This window comes from Ranitomeya variabilis, chromosome 2, assembly GCF_051348905.1.
Source record: "Ranitomeya variabilis isolate aRanVar5 chromosome 2, aRanVar5.hap1, whole genome shotgun sequence".
NCBI lineage: Eukaryota > Metazoa > Chordata > Amphibia > Anura > Dendrobatidae > Ranitomeya > Ranitomeya variabilis.
In genome coordinates this window covers 988844726-988862530 of record NC_135233.1, presented here as the reverse complement: position 1 = coordinate 988862530, position 17805 = coordinate 988844726, and the positions used below count along the sequence as shown (strand labels likewise).

The 17805-nt window shown below is 40.3% G+C and overlaps 1 protein-coding gene across 9 annotated transcripts in view; it reads left to right on the top strand.

Annotated features, from left to right (window-relative positions):
- Positions 1–17805, top strand: part of FARP2 (FERM, ARH/RhoGEF and pleckstrin domain protein 2) — a 120511-nt gene that overhangs the window by 76437 nt on the left and 26269 nt on the right. For 8 of the 9 annotated variants that reach the window (XR_013221949.1, XR_013221948.1, XM_077291002.1 and 5 more), the window contains exons 14-17: positions 6889–7025; positions 12598–12678; positions 13618–13760; positions 14697–14772. Coding sequence is in view for 7 of the 9 variants with exons in the window: in XM_077291002.1 (XP_077147117.1) it covers positions 6889–7025; positions 12598–12678; positions 13618–13760; positions 14697–14772 (437 nt within the window). In the remaining 2 variants the exon portion in view is untranslated. The remainder of the gene's footprint in view (positions 1–6888; positions 7026–12597; positions 12679–13617; positions 13761–14696; positions 14773–17805) is intronic. The other variant, XM_077291005.1, reaches the window with a different exon arrangement.

Here is a 17805-nt window from a genome sequence, read left to right as displayed (position 1 = left end):
AGAAATTAAAAGGTCGGTGGCCATCAAAATACAGCTTCAGGCCCAAGCACTGCCCGGGAATCTGCCCGGGTGCCAGAGAAAAGGTCATCGTGGGCTGTAAATGGCCACAGGCCCAAGGTTCCCCATCCCTGATCTATGGCAGTGGTGGGACGGAATGAAAATCCTGAATTTGTTGATTAAAGAGAATCTGTCACCAGGATTTTGCCACCTTATCTGAGGGCAGCATAATGAGCTAGAGATTTGTTACTAGGCTGCTTGACTAGAGGATTAGTAAACTTGCTGCCATGTAGTCCTCCATATTCATGAGCTCTGTATAACCCTGCCACCACCACTGATTAGCAGATTTCTATGTACGCTGTGCATAGGCAGAAAGCTGCTAATCCATGCTGTGGGTAGGGTTATACAGAGCTCAGCATTCGAAGTACTGATAGATCTGCAGTAGATAAAACATTGATTTTTATCAAATTGACAGCAAGCAGCTCAGTAGGTGATACATCGTGGAATTAGGGTCTATGCCCTTACATTATGTTGCTCTCAGAAGGGGAAGCAAAACCTGGTGACAGATTCTCTTTAAGAGGTGTGTAACAATACTTTACAAGTTCATGTGAAAAGAAAAAGGGTTGGTTGGCACTGAAAGTACTACAATTGTCCGTATAAAACTATTGCAACTATGGAGTAACAATATCCGGGGAATAATGCTTCTATCGGGAGTGCAGGTGGTGCTTAGCCGTGGAAGACAACACATCCAAAATGCAGCAATATAGTAGAAAAGACGTCTGTTTTTGTCTTCACTGCTCCCTCTTCACTCCTTTGCCTTAGCCAATACCGCATTTGGTTGTACAAGTGTAATCTTTATGGATTAAAAGCAACTTTAATAACGGAAGTATCAACGGGTGAGTGCTGCCTTTTCTTTTCTACTATATTGCTGTAACAATACTTTAGTCTATAACGTGTGTATTCACACAGCAAGTGATGTAAGTGTTGAACACGTCACCAGTTTTCTAAGTAAATATATTTCTAAAGGTGCCATTAACATGAAATTCTCACCAGATGTTGGTAACAACCCATCCAATACGCACAGGCAAAGAAATAAAGAAATCAAACCATAGATGTCCATAAATTAAGTTGTGTAATAATGAGACATGGGCATTGTAGTTATTTGCTATCATAAATTTAGTTTATACCAATGTTTTTCTCACTTCACTGACATAGACTATTTATGGCTGATGCATCGGAGTATAAAAATATTTAATCACAGGTTGTAATGTAGCAAAATACATAAAGAGGCAAGGAGGGGGTGAATAGTGCTGCAAGCCACCATATATTTACTTTGAAAATTAATTATGTGTTCAATACATATTTCACTTGCTGCATAACTTTTGCGTTCGCAAGTCAATTTTTTAAAAATTCCAATAAAACACTGAAAAATATGCAAGGTGACCCTAATGTGTGAACTGTACCTTGTAATGATCACTATGCCGTGTGGTCCCTCTAGTGGAGGCTACAGGAGAGCCAGCTTGTTCTCTTTTTAAATTGTTGTCTCTACAGGGAATTTGGAGATATCAAAATTGTAAACTGACCACTCAGGTTGAACTTTAATGTCTGATCCCTTTTTTTTTTTTTCCTTTGCTGCCACAAGTGTCCAACAGTAGCTTGTTCCACTCTGCTCATTGAAAACCCAGACATGCTTGCCTAAATCTAAATACGCATGTGTATGGAGGAGGTATAGCTGCCTCCTCAATGAGCAATCCACCAGCAACTACTGTATTATATGGCCACTTTTATTTTTTTCTCTCGATACGCCATTTAACAATCGGATTAATTTAGATTTAATTAATTAATTTAGATTTAATTAATTATATAAATATATTGATCTGGGGTTTCTGAACCCAGCAATACCAAATATTTTAAAATGTTATTATTCTATTTTGAATGTGGCAATATATACTGTATGTGGCAGTGTGTGTGTGTGTGTGTGTGTGTGTGTGTGTGTGTGTGTGTGTGTGTGTATATATATATATATATATATATATATATATATATATATATATATGTTTGTTTTTTTTATACTTCAATAGTCCTTAGGAGACTTGAAGCTGTGATACTCCAATCGCTTGTGCTACACATAGCGAGCCTTCAGCCCTGCTATGTGTAGCAGACATGATCATCTCTGATGAACGCCTGCCATGGAGATTTGCAATGACAAGCACTGGCATCTTCTGCTGACCCATCGGCGCCCCGCAATCATGTGACTGGTGCACAGATGGACGGGATTAGTGACGTGCTTCCGGTAAGCGCGAGTTAAATACCGCTGTCAGAGATTCACGGCGGCATTTAACATATTAACAGCCGAGATTGGATCGCGATTACACCTGTGGCTGTTAGGGGCATGTGACCGCTGATAATCAGCTGTCATGTGCCTGAAAACATGCGGGCTCAGCGCCGGCCCCACATCAAAAAGAGGGAGGCGATCTATGACATACCTATAGGTCATATAGGGGTAAAAAAAAAGTTCAGATTTCAATTCGCCCCTTTTGCTCCATTGAAAATAAAAAACTACATTTGATTTTGCTGCTTTCAGAAATGTCTGATCTAGCGAAATATAAAACGAAAAAAAAATAGAAATGCTAGAATTACTTTTTTTTTAACCACCGCAACATTGTAATAAAATTCAATAAGAGGTGATCAAAACATCGTGTCTACCCCCAAAATGGTATCGATGAAAACATCAACACAGGGCTCAAACAAACAAAACCATCAGACAGCCCCAGATCTTGAAAAATGGAAATGCTGCGGGTCTCGAAAAATGGCGACAAACACACAAAGTTTTTTTTCATATAAATTTTGGAATTTTTTTTTTACCACTTAGAAAATAAACCGTTATGTCACATACCAAAGAAAAATAGGAATTTCTATGTGTCCGACTACTCCTTATGGTCTTGGTCCCCATGGTGCAAGGAACTTGCCACCCAGCATGAGATTGGGCATTCTCAAACCCATAGTATCACGCGATCCAGCGCTATTTAAAAAATATGTTGTCTTTATTTCAATGTCAGTAAAATGTATATCCGTTAAGTCTTTTATACCATGACTGTGAACATGTTTGTTTGAAACGCGTAGGTATGGTCCGTGCCACTTAGTTGCTGTCTCGTCTTGGATTCATATCTTACTGATCTTTAAATAAAGATATATTTTTATGAACAACTCAAAAACGATCATTCAAAACGCTCACAATTAAAAGACAAAGTTGCATGACTTATTAATATGCGGTGAATATGGTTCACTAATTCCCTTTTGGATTCTAAATATTTGATTCCCAGCTAAAGATGGCGTCTTTTTACTTCTATGGTACCCCGCCGTGCCATCTAAATAGTCCTCGTACATAGAATGTTCACACAGTCGCCGGCATTGATGAGACATGGAGATCAGTACTGCTGTCTCCGGTCAGATTTTCGGACCTCCTTTGAACATGGACGTGTGTTGTTTTTCATGTTGTATCCAATAGTGAAGTGAAGACGTGGAACTTGTGACCTGCCATGTGAGCGCTGCTAGAGGCATATCTGAAGACGTGACTTGTTTTATATCATTAGCTCTCTGAAATAGTTCTCACTTTATCAGGAGATTCAAGTTATACAAAGGCGTCTTGACCAGAAGCTGGAGGGCAAATTGGCGGCATGATTTTCTTCATGTCACATGGCTGCAAACGTCAAGGAGCAGTTAATCGGTGGAAAATGCTAATCTGCTTCTTCCAGAGTTCGTCAGTCAAGCGGATGAGGAACCTCTACAGATGGAGATGGCATGTTTCCGTTTCATAGGATGTCATCTACTCTTGACTGTCATCATTTTTCTCAGCATCTGTGTTTCTTTTCAACGTTGATTATATATGGCTTCTTTCTGGCAATCTCTGCGCTATGGTTCTGAGGGTTTCCCTGATTTACGTTTTACACTTTATACTGTTTTCTGCATGATCTTTCTTTTGTTACCTTGTGTGTGTATTTCATTTTGATTTCCTAAATTTCTCATGGTGTGGTGTGTTTTTTTTCTTTTCACTAATTTTTACTTTTGCTCCAAGATCTTTTCTGATTACCATTCCATTCATTTTTCTTCATGCATTTCCACATTATCAATAAACATGGTTAAAGGGAAGCTTTACCTTTTTAAGTAATGTTAATATGTGCTGATATTTACAGTGTGAAATTTAACTTTTGAAAAAGAAGCAGATACCATGATCAAAAGATCATGGTAGGTCCATCTTCTGTAACCCAAGTCCTTAGACTGCCTGTAAGGGCTCATGTATTCAACAGATTTTCTCAGATGAGTGCTATCCATGGTTTTCACAGATATCACTCATATCGATGATATTTTATGGGTTCGTGCACATGTCCAATTTTTTGCCTTGGACCGAGTGGTACCAGAACTGTTCCCAAACCTCATAGAAATCAATGGGGACCCAAAATTTTTAGCTGTGAAAATCTCTCTCTTCTGTCACTTCACTCCTCGTGTTCTCCCACTCCGGACTTCCGGGAGAAGTCTGTGTTCGGAGTTCAGCACTGGACACTAGGTCTTCGGGGTTCATACCGAACTTTACAGCTCGGGTTCACTCATCTCTAATCAGAACCTTTCAGTAGGGCAGTTTTGGACTTGCATTTTTAAATGACAGAATTGATTTTGTTAGGCTATTGCCAGTGGAAAATATTTTAATAATTTTAAAGATTCAATTCTTCTCTTCTCCGACACAGCGGATAATTGGCCAATCCCAATGAAAGCTGGATTCAAGCTATATTATCCACCCCTTGTATTATTTTCAAAACAGGCCAAGTGTGCTCTATCAATGAAAGGCTTGTCTACCCGCTTACCAATCCCCTGCTACTCCTCCTCCATACCACTGCCTGGGTGCTCAGGCGGGCTAATCACATTACTGCTGCACTGATTTGATTGCTGTAGTCTTGCACCAGCCTCATTGGAAAAGGGAAGGTCAGCCGATCCAGGTAGCAGTGCATGGAACTTCATTTATTTGGACTACTGCTGTAAAATCAGTCCGTAGCGCTGCAATAGTTTCCCTAGAGCCCAAACATTTCCTGGTAACTACATATTTAGTATTTTTTTCATAAATCAGCTGTACCAGTTTGCAGCATATCTCATTGAAGTGAAATGTCTCTTCTCCCAATTTTCAGTTATTCTTTCCCTGAACCCTCAAAAACTGCTTAAATCTGTCTTCAGTGAGGCATCAAATTACACCTGCAGCCAATTAAAGTTTATGTAAAAGGGAAAGTTAAAGGCAGCAAATAAGAAAATAATCAAACCGGTTGTGTGCGCACAATTTCTTTTTCAGAGGTAGATTCTACCTCAAAAAATGCTAGAAGAAAAAGCTTCAAAAATAATGAAAATATGTACACAAAGTCAAAGCATGCCTAGTGCCTTTTTTTTCTTTTTTTACAATTTTTTTTTTAACTGTTAAGGTATGATCTTTTTCACACAGCTTCCGTTTAAAAGCCTTTCAGTAGTTTATATACACAATTTAAGCAAAAAGTCGCTGTGGAAAAAAACAGCCAAAAAAGAGTCTTCAGGAAAACCACTGCCAGCATTTTCTTGAATGGACTTCTGTTTCAAAAATTCTGAAGGTGCATCGGCAAAGACGCCGCGTGCAGATATCCATTGTGCTATTCCTTGTGTATACATATGACAACTGAAAAGTCACCTGGAAGTGCAGTTACCCTTTAAGCCCTTCTATTACCTGGAGATTAGTGACCCAGTGTTTGGGGTTTATAGGCCCACGGACAGAGCAAATTTAACATTTGGTGTCCATAGCCTGCTGAGTCCATGCATTGTCTTTCGTTTTACGACAAACGCCATATGAATTAACGATGAAGAAACATTGAAGTATTCATCATCACCATGCTGTGTTTATAGCAAGTTGTAAGCGATGTATTTAGGTGAAGATATGGCGCCATATGGAGGCATGTGGTAAGAATCCTTTGAGTTGCCATAATGGGTACTACAATTTAAGCTATAAATGGTTACTTTAAGGCGTTGTCCACTTTAGACCTTCTCACTTCCCTAGGCCCCACTACTTACCCACTCAAATATCACGTACTTGTTCTATCCACTTAGGTATTTCTTGTGTGTGTATAAAATATGTACCCCTTTTAGCCTATGGGTCATTTCACACATTCGCCTGTTTTTGTGGAACAATGGTTCATGAAAAAGGGGATAAGGCATGTCCCACTTTGGTCTGACTTACGGATTAAACTTGCCCATTCAAGTAAATGTGAATGCGGAGTTACATTCACTAATGCTAGGAGAAGCTTGGGAAATCTCCATCAATTTTCTCTCATAAATAAACTGATGACCTGGAGGGTGAACGGACACATGACGAAAAACTGATGGAAAATCGCTGTTTTGTTTTTCTGTGTAGGAGAAAAAAAACCTGATGTTTGAATTTGACCTTAGAAAGACTCCATGATAAAAATCTCTAATTTGTGGCATAAACCTGAAGCCATTGTCCAATTTTCTTTCAGTCCTTCTACAAGGAAAATTAAGCATTACACAGTGCCTATTGATAATAATACATAGACGTGTAGGGTCATTGAATGCAAGATGCACTGTTTAGGTCTTTTCCACTAATAGGGTCCAAAACAGGGGATTCATCTTTAGTAACTCAGAATTACCTAATTTAATTTTTAACAATGGGATTTTTAAATCAGATGATCCCTCAAACGTAAAAAGGTAATACTTCCCTTTAACAAACTGTGTTAACTCTCCTTTTAACAAACTGTTACTCTACATGTATTATTATTATATATTACCAATACATTACAAAGTATTTCTACTGGTACAAACCAGGTTCTTTATAACATTTAATCTTGAGTTTTGTTGTTAAATCTACAGGTTGTCACCTGTCTCCAGTAATGCTCAGGCCGCCCTCCTCTTCCTCCCAACCTGGCAGATCTCCACTGATGAGCCCAACGTTAAGTGATAGTGGTAGTGCCAGGGCTGATGATGTGGAAGACACTTCTGACAATAAGGTAAGCGGAAACCAAAAATAATTTACCAACTGCCTATTAAAGGCATTTTCCTGGACTACAATACCCGTGAAAAGGCAATCTATATCAGATTGTGGGGAAAAACGAATCTGCTACTCCCACTTTTAGGGTTGTATTTTTCCCCCGGAATCGATTCGACAGTAAAACGAGCACTTTTACAGTGTTATTTTTTATTCCTCCAGCTTATTGATCTCCACAGGGAAAAAAAAATAGAATTAGACTTAGGCTGGGATCACACTTGCGAGTTCAATGCGAGAAACTCTCTCGCATCAAGTCCCGGGACTGCCGCCGGCACTCGGGACCCGAACATGCGGTTGCATGTGAAACACCCCCTTCCCTACAGTTCTGGCATTATTGCTTGTTCTGGTTCTGGGGTGACTCAATCGCCCTGATTTTCACTTTGTGTTGAGGGTGTTGTTCTTCGGGAGGCAGAAAGGATCTCCTCCTGAAGTTCTTTGGTTCAGGCAAAGATTTCTTCTTATATGAGGTCTTTTCCAATAAATCATCCAGAGACGGTCCGTACATGTACTCTTCCCAGAAGGGGATGGAACAAAGCTTAACTTTAGAAGCCACATCTCCATTCCATGATTTAAGCCAGAGTGCTCGCCTTACAGCGTTCAGCCACCTTTCTCACTGATTCTGCTTATGCATCTGCCAGAAATCCAGTGGCCTTCTGGAGAAGAGGTAAGGAAGCCAATAGATCCTCTCTGGGAGTGCCCATACTGAGATGATCTTGCAATTGATCTAGCCATCGGGACATAGATCGTGCTACATATGTAGAAACAACATTTGTTTTAAATCCTTAAGCTGAGAGTAATCCTCAAACTACAATGTTGTTTTCTTAGCTACTCTTGCTACCCGGATGTCAACCTTCGGTATCTCTGACCAATACTTGGACATTTTCTCTTCTGGGAACCTGTCTTTTAACTCACCAGGAATACTTAGTAATTTTTCAGGAAATTCCCATTCATCCAGGATTCGATTTTTGGATGTTTTCATGTATGGGAAGTAGTTCCTCTTGAACCGTTAGGGTGGTTTTCTCCTCCACTTCCATGGTATTCCTTACCACTGTAAGGAGTTCTTACATATCTTCAGATGAAAAATATTATTTTTTGTTCTCTTGGGCTAGGTGTGGGGTTAAGTTTAATTCTCCTTCAGTAATTCTTCCTGAATAGACATGCGATCCTCCTGAGAATCTGAGTCTAATTCCTCCTCTAGGCTAATTTTCCTCTTCTTAGCCCTTTAAGCAATAACCTGCACCAAAGGGAAGGACCCACCAATGCCAGGAAAACTTACTAGGACTGGATTTGCTCTGCAGGTGCGGAGCAGGAAGAACATAAACCCTCCATAATTTCAAAGGTTCAGTTCTACCTTATTGTGTGTTTTGTCTGAGGCACTTAAATAGAAGTGACCGGACCCAGCATACCTTCATCTCATCAGATGAGACTCTTCCCCCTGGTCCAATTGTGAAACAAGGGGGGGTTACTTACAGTTACTATTGCTGCCAGAACCACTCCCAGTGCACCGGTAACCATATTAAACATGCGTTCCAGCATGGAACGCAACTGGAAGTGACGCTGTATGGAAGCGCCAACTGTCTGACGTCACTTCCGGCAATCGCACACGCCAGCACACAGCAGAGGGAGAGGAGTGAGGCTTGGGAGCTCGGGGAGACCCCCAGCCTGAAACCATTCAACTTTACGCTAAGGTGCAGAAAGGCTGGGAAAGTCCTGTGCCCGAGGAGACAGGAACAGCATGGAGAGGAAAGGCACCGCGGTCGTTCTCCACTGTCCGGCTCTTCCATAGGTACATAGCAGTCTCTGCCACCTGCCACAGAGAACCTCTTCATCCCAATAGGGACAGGAAAAACATCGGAGAGAGGATATGGGAGGGACTATTTGACCTCTTTGTGTTTCCTGTCCCTATTAGTTTGGGGTGACACCCTCCTATGGTCCTGTCATATAGGGTTATTGGAGAAAATCTCATTAATTCTGCTGCAACTGCAACTCCATTCAGCAGAGATACACAGTACAGACCAAAAGTTTGGTCACACCTCATTTAAAGATTTTTCTGTATTTTCTTGACTATGAAAATTGTACATTCACACTGAAGGCATCAAAACTATGAATTAACACGTGTGGAATTATATACTTAGCAAAAAAGTGTGAAACAACTGAAATTATATCTTATATTCTAGGTTCTTTAAAGTAGCCACCTTTTGCTTTGATGACTGCTTTGCACACTCTTGGCATTCTCTTGATGAGCTTCAAGAGGTAGCCACCGGGAATGGTTTTCACTTCACAGGTGTCCCCTGTCAGGTTTAATAAGTGGGATTTCTTGCCTTATAAATGGGGTTGGGACCATCAGTTGTGTTGTGCAGAAGTCTGCTGGATACACAGCTGATAGTCCTACTGAATAGACTGTTAGCTGCTTTTTTCTTGCCATAATACAAATTTTAAGTAAAGAAAAACGAGTGGCCGTCATTACTTTAAGCAATGAAGGTCAGTCAGTCTGAAAAATTGGGAAAACTTTGAAAGTGTCCCCAAGTGCAGTGGCAAAAGCCATCAGGCGCTACAAAGAAAATGGCTCACATGAGGACCGCCCCAGGAAAGGAAGACCAAGAGTCACCTCTGCTTCTGAGGATAAGTTTATCCGAGTCACCAGCCTCAGAAATCGCAGGTTAACAGCAGCTCAGATTAGAGACCAGGTCAATGCCACACAGAGTTCTAGCAGCAGACACATCTCTACAACAACTGTTAAGAGGAGACTTTGTGCAGCAGGCCTTCATGGTAAAATAGCTGCTAGGAAACCACTGCTAAGGACAAGCAACAAGCAGAAGAGACTTGTTTGGGCTAAAGAACACAAGGAATGGACATTAGACCAGTGGAAATCTGTGCTTTGGTCTGATGAGTCCAAATTTCAGATCTTTGGTTCCAACCACCGTGTCTTTGTGCGACGCAGAAAAGGTGAACGGATGGACTCTACATTCCTGGTTCCCACCATGAAGCATGGAGGAGGAGGTGTGATGGTGAGGGGTGCTTTGCTGGTGACACTGTTGGGGATTTATTCAAAATTGAAGGCATACTGAACCAGCATGGCTACCACAGTATCTTGCAGCGGCATGCTATTCCATCTGGTTTGCGTTTAGTTGGACCATAATTTATTTTTCAACAGGACAATGACCCCAAACACACTTCCAGGCTGTGTAAGGGCTATTTGACTAATAAGGAGAGTGATGGGGTGCTACGCCAGATGACTTGGCCTCCACAGTCACCAAACCTGAACCCAATTGAGGTGGTTTGGGGTGAGCTGGACCGCAGAGTGAAGGCAAAAGGGCCAACAAGTGCTAAGCATCTCTGGGAACTCCTTCAAGATTGTTGGAAGACCATTCCCGGTGACTACCTCTTGAAGATCATCAAGGGAATGCCAAGAGTGTGCAAAGCAGTCATCAAGGCAAAAGGTGGCTACTCTGAAGAACCTAGAATATAAGACATAATTTCAGTTGTTTCACACTTTTCTGTTAAGTATATAATTCCACATGTGTTAATTCATAGTTTTGATGCCTTCAGTGTGAATGTACAATTTTCATAGGCATGAAAATAAAGAAAAATCTTTAAATGAGAAGGTGTGTCCAAACTTTTGGTCTGTAGTGTATACACACATATATATATATATAGTTATACATACACACACTGTATAATTCTCTCTCTCTTCTCCTCTCTTCTCTCTCTCTCATCCGTTTTTGTGCAAATTTGCCGGATTTAGCCTGAAACCAAAAACCTGATGTGTGAAAGTAGCCTTACTGATCATCAGCGTGTATTGTTGTGCATGGACCCGTTGGGTCTGTGTGCAGCAATACACTTTTGAGGACGCACATCTAGCTGAAGTATTTGCTGTAATCAACCCCCATAGTGAACTGCTGATCATGTGGGAATTTATCGATATGCAGTAGGAAAAGTGTAAGTTGCAAGGAGAAAGCCCTTGATTCAATGTGTATGGGTGAACATGATAGATTTTATGAAGGGCAGAAAATTATCATATGTTATATGACTAAAAATGCACGTGTTTTTGTGTAATTTTAGTTAGAAAGTAGTCTGCTAACCTGCAGTAATGTTCATGTTCACAACAGTCTGTTATGTTATGTTCAGTTATTGGAGCTAGGTAGGTGCAGGCATACCATTGGTGCAGCCAGTGGAGTTTCACAGGGGCCAAAGGTAAGGGGGCCCTCGTCTACCTACCATTTATGATGAGCTATTGGACCACAAAAGCCCATATATTGTTCTTGCACATGGGGCCCTCTTCTGTGTTCGCTCCTAATTAGTGCTTTATTTCCACTGGTGCATTATGATGAATTTTACAGAAAGTCAGGGTGCTCATGTGAACGAACCCTTGCAGTTTTAGAAAAATTCTAAACATGTAGTTTTTGGATACTGTAACAATGCTACTCACTTGAGTTTGGGATGAGGTATCACAGAAACCGTTTCTATTTAGAAGTCCGGCTGGTTTATTTCAGTCATCATAAACCACATCACAGAAAAACTTAAATGCAGCCTTTTCCCGGCACAAAGTGAAACATAAAGAAAAACTCCATACATTAGTACGAGTCCAGCTTCTTAGTCCTTTAGTAAAGACACACAATCCTGAAGGTCTGCACACCTCCACACAAAAACCATGTGTGACACAAACAGGCCCCATTTTGCAATGTGAACCAAACCCAGGGGTGGAGATGTGGTGAGCAGTCATCCCGCCCAACACTTTAGCTGTTCACAAAAAAAACTAATCCTGTCATGGCCCATAAGCCCTTATTAGTACTATGTGTACTAGATCATGACTCCAGGTTTACATCACAAAGGACAACCACTTCCATGATACATATCTCCCATCAACTATGTTTCTGGCAGCCACCTCACAATACGTCAAGATTTTTTGGGGGGAATAGAATAAAAGGTCTGTATTTCTTCCCCCCCTAAATAGTGCTTGTCTATAGGCAATGTGATATTGTAGCTCAACCAAGTACACTTGAAAAGATATGAACCGCAGTACCGGGCACAAAATATGAAAAGTGGAATAGTTGGAACAGAAAGAAAGGTCAATTTGTCTTGTTACCTATAGTGTTATGCTGCTGCTTCTTTAGCAAGGTGATCGAAGAGTGTGGCAGGTCTACAAGAAATACTACTTTCTGAATATTAGCCATTGCAGTGATGCTCATCTAAAGAGACGGAGTTATTAAAAGGAAATGGAGGTATCGGAACTTATACTTAGCCCACATTTGTCAATCTGGGTGGTCATTCAGTCATTTATCTTTCACCAATTCTGTTTCTTCTTGGACGATTGCTGCATTCAAGGTTGACTGTTTTGCTGCCTGCGTAGCAAGAGAAGCGCAAATGTAACTCACTCATCTGTGTGCACCTGATATCAGTGTTGGGAGCAGACAGCTGATATTTTCCATGATACATGCATATTCATGGCATTACAGCAGATACAAACAATAAATTATTGCTAGTGGCGTCCAAAGTTCAAGCACCAGAACTATCTTTATTTCCCTGATCTATAGATGGATGAAGCCTATTATATCACCAAGGAAATTCTCAGCACAGAGACGTCTCATTTCAAGGATATCGAGGTCATAACTGTGGTAAGCCTCAATGATTAGATAGAAAAGCCTGTCCTATCCAGTCATTCGTCTTGTCCTTCTAAATTTGTATCCCATGTGCACAGTCCTTGGCTTTGGTAACCTCACATTCATTTTACAATACCTCATTTTACCTTGCTTGGTGGTTACATGTCAGAGCGGAATGTCAAGTTTGTCAGGATCCCCGTCTGACAAGGTATAAGCACCAGAAAAAAAACAATATTACAAATATTTTTTGAATTCTCAAACTACATATGATCTTAACCTAAGGAGAGACCGCCCCACCCGAAAGCAGCCCTAGGAGATAAAAAGTAGTAGATTAGTGTAAGTTTCCCAAAATTTCTCCTTTGATATTTTATTCTACCACTATCAAATCCATTTTAATTTGAGCATTCTGAAAGGGAATCTGTCAGAAGGATTCACGATATTTGAGCATGTTGCTCTCTTAAAGATAATGTCATTCATACCTCTAATTATGCAATCTGTTTCTACCTGGCTGATAAACCTAATTATTAGAAAACGTAAAACAGATTTTTAAGTGCTGTGGGCATGATCAGAGCACTTCCCAAGCCTCTGCCTTCCTGCTTCTATTCTCTACCCAACCTTCATCTGTTTAGCTGACAGATGAAGCAGAGGACGTTGAGGGTGGAACAGAGCGCATGGAGGCAAAGGCTTTCTGATCTTGTCCGGCGCACAAAAATTAAAACTGTGGAGCAACAGATTGCATAGATAACGGTATTGAAGACATTGCGTTTCAGAAAGCAACTATATAAATTGAGCTATAATTCTCCCGATATGGGGAAGGTGACCTGTCCCACAATTGATGATGTTGCCCAGTATTTGTAGGCTTATAGCGGTTATTAACTTGTCATTTTATTTGGAATTTGCCCAGTAGATGCCCCTCACGCTTCTATTCTTCATGACATGTGCATTGGTTTTTAGTGGCTGGAGAAAGCACTTGGTAAAGGTGGAGATCTACAGGAAACAGTAGAGCACCAGATGAAGCCTCTGTTTTCTTGCATGGAGCCCATACGGTTATTTCACCAGGAATTTTTGCAGCAACTTGAGGACGTCCTAAGCCTTTGGTAATGACCTAACCATAGAGTAAGGGCTTTCTTGCATATGATATGGGTATTGTGATCTATTGTGTGAGGTAAGTTACACTTTAGAAAATATACAGCTGAGCCTATGGGAAAGTCAAAAGAGATAATCACAAATTATATGAAAAATGTCATCATTATGTAAGACAATAAGATGTCCATACACATCGTATGCATGTATGTTGTATGTTTAGAGAAGGCAAGAATACAGATACATGCAGGTGATCGTATAAAACTTTTCTGCTGCCTCTACCAGGGCCAATGTAATCTCTCTTCACATTTTATACCAAAAGAATAATGTTCTGTTTCCTTCAAGTTTTATGATATAATTTATAAGTACTTTATTTAAATTAGTCTTCAGATTTTTTTAAATTATTGTCTAAGGATGTGTTTTTTTAACTTATCTTTAAAAAACATCATAAATCAAATCCAGATGTCCAGTCCTTTGGTCATTGAAAGTTATTTTTTAAAACGTTTTTTTTCTCTAAATCCTCACTACTTAGTTATTTTATGGGCTGAAAACTGGCCCAGGCAAGAGATTTGTTATGTCCTGCTTGGCTCACAAATTGTGTAGGCTGATATGTTTTATGAAATTGCAGTCATAAATTGTAGTAAGTTAAGGGGTGGCCTCTTAGGACAGATGGACATCATGGAAGGGATCTTCAGCTCAAAGTGACGCCTTCTCGGATGGACTTGACCTGTCCTTATATTACATGAACAACCATTTATCTCAATGGCCATCATGTGATACAACATTACCCCTGCCACAGGAGAAGAGCCTAGCTGGCTGGAGCTTTACCTAACAATACAAGCCGATTCTTGGAAGTGTAACCTGGGGGATGTTGAGATAGCTCCTTTAATTTGTTATTTTTATTCTGGGTATCATCATGTTTTGAAAAGTTGTAAAATGTGTATTTCCAGGGAAGGACGATTTGCACGTACCAAAGACATGCAAATTCTTGGAGACTTCATGCTGCGAAATATGACTGCCTTAAGGGTAAGACTATAGTAATTTTCCCATTCTGTGTGTCACAGTAATGCTGACATTGTTAGTATTCTCATTTTACGAGCCAGATTGCTTTTACTTGTCATGTGATTATATTTAAACGCACATAGGAAATTAAAGGCTGTGTGTATACACACTCCTCAATATTGAAATTGCAAGACCAAGATGGAAAAGTTCTGGAAATATAGAAATCACATGATCAATATACGTGTTACTAATAAGCAAAAGATGACAACATGGAAACAAAATTTTCAAAACATCTTAATTTATTCATAGCAGCTGTCAATGAGGTTGTTAGTGGTTGTTTGAGGAATGATCTGCCACACTCAGTACATTCGGGCAATAATCAAGATCCTATGCTGGCAGCTCTTTGTGCAATTGACCACGAATTGCATCCCAGATGTGCTCGATTGGATACAAGTCTGGAGACGCTGCAGGCCAAGGTATTACATTTTGGCCAAAAGGCTGCTCACAGTAGCACGAATAACATTGCCTGGCATTGAGTTGATGAAAATCCGGTCCTGGGACACTGTAGAAATAAAGGCATGATGGCCTGTTCAAAGCGTTGCTCATGTGGTCTACAGATGGTGACCAAAGGTTGGGATGGAGGAATGAAAGCTGGAAGGGAGGTCTAATTTTTTTTTTCCAGCAACGAGTCCCGCTTGTGTTCTGGGCACAGTAGTAGCCGGAGATTGATGTGAAGATCACGTGGGCAACGCCATTAAGAGACCTTCATAAGGGAATGCCACACCGGTCTACTCCTGCGATTAGGCTGTTGGCTGGCATAATTATGGTAGCCGCACCAGTGTATTCTACATTTTAGGTACACTTAACAGCTCAGGATGCATTTATGGATGGTGGAACCAGTTGAATGGCCTAAACATGCTACCATCGCCTATAGTATCTTTGGACTTTTGTGTGTATTTCTGCACATGGCACTCATATTCAGTACTAAATAAATCAAAATAGTTTGAAGATTTTTCTTACATTGCATACTAACATGTTCATCCATCGTGTTTGTGTGTGTGTTCTGTTGGAAGATTTCTACTTAATTAGACATATTGGAAAAGAGGAGAAAAAATTGAATCTTTAGGTACTTAAAAAAAAAATACAAAATATTTTATTAAAGCATAAAATTGCAAATAGAAAAATGCATTAGAATAATCTAGAATGACTACAGCAATAAAATGATTGGGAAAGTATCTGGTACCAAGATGACAGGCAAAGGGGTCTAGTGACACAAACCCACACAGAACAAGTGGTAGTCATGACATTACAGTTCTTAACATGAAATAAACAATTGTATATGAGTGGGTGTTAGATGTGCACTACCCAGATCAAACACACCATAGGATAAATGAGTCATTACTTCATAGTCCTTACAGCAGAGTAAATATAAATCTATAGGTAAGTATTTCCGTATATGTATTGACCAGATGTAACATACCAATGTTAGGGCACCAGAGAAAAAGCCAGCTGCAAGCGCCCCGAGTGTCCCCTGCGCACATTTTGCGCGTTCACATCTTACACTTCATCGTGGGGGATGATGTACAATTCCTTCAACAACAAAACGCGCACGTACAGCTTCTGTGTACAGAAAATCGCCTCGATAAGTATTTACCAACCAGGACATATGGATACATCCAAGGTTGTAAAGGGGTTAAAACAGCAATACCTTTAATATATTAATTAAAACAAAGAAATTATAGAAAAAGGGAAGAGAAACATAAGAAGGGAATAGTGGATGTCTACCAGAAGGGTGCGAAACTAGGCTTGTTACGTCCGTGAGGGACCATAGTCCCCAAAATAGTGAACCATCACGTTTCTCTTTGGGACAGCATTTTTTTGAGGTTACCCCCTTTGATGTCCTCATGTACCATGTCAATGCCCCGTATGGTATATGGAGAAGAATTTCACATTACAATCATGATGAGCCCTGAAATTACATGGTAATGTTTTTAAGGATGAATTATCGACTACTATCCTGGCTGCTCCAATGTCCCTTCCATGCTTCCTGACTCTGATTCTTAGCTCTCTTAAGGTGAGGCTGATATATACCTTGGGACAGCTACACATAATGTAGTATATCACATTTGTACTAGGACATGAGATATACTGTAGTATATTATATTGATGTTTTCCGTCAACTAACCCAAATGTAGTACTGCAAGAGACATTGGCGCAAACCAGGCAGTGGCCTTAAGGAAAACATCCATGTACAGTACGTCAGACCCCAAATGAATTCGGTAAGCATGGAGCATAATGACTGCAAACCAATAAATGTTTAAGGTTTTTCATTTGTCTTGATTCCATTAACACATTGGCCGCTGCCCACTTATATATCAGTAGCTGAGTTTATTCTTTCAGCGCTGCCTATTGATATATACGTACCCCAATGAATCAAAATTATACGGTATTATATGAACAATATTAGCGTCCTAGGGTCTTTCCCTTGGAGTCTCAGTAATGTGTTCAGCAGATAGTTGCTGATTGGGGGGCAATAATGACGTCAGCGGTCAATGTGTTAATGGGGCATCAGATACGCATGTTGCAAAGCAAGGATCAGTCAATAAAATAGGCCAATGTATCCTGAGGATAGACCTCATTGTCTGCCACTCCTGATTATGGGTAGAAACAAATCTAATCTTTTGGTCGCCACTATCTTTTTTGTGTGCCATGTTGTAACAATTGATAGCGTGAGGTATTTTTTAGACCTATTAAACCCCTCCTTTGTGCTCCTACGACTATAACCCCTCTGTAGAAATCTAGCTTTCAAGTCCTCAACTTATTTTTTGAAACCAGACAGTAGAGCAGCCGGGACGGCTGGTCATTGTTGCGGAATTATGAGCTGATGATGCATGTAGTAGCGAGCTGACGGAGGTAGCCGTCCTGAAAACATCAGTCTGCAGGAACTCAGGTTGGCATCAACCTTCAAGCTGATATCCAGGAAATCAATTTCTCTCGAATCATACCTATAGGATAGCTCAATGTTTAATGAATTCTCATTTAAAGAACTCAAACATC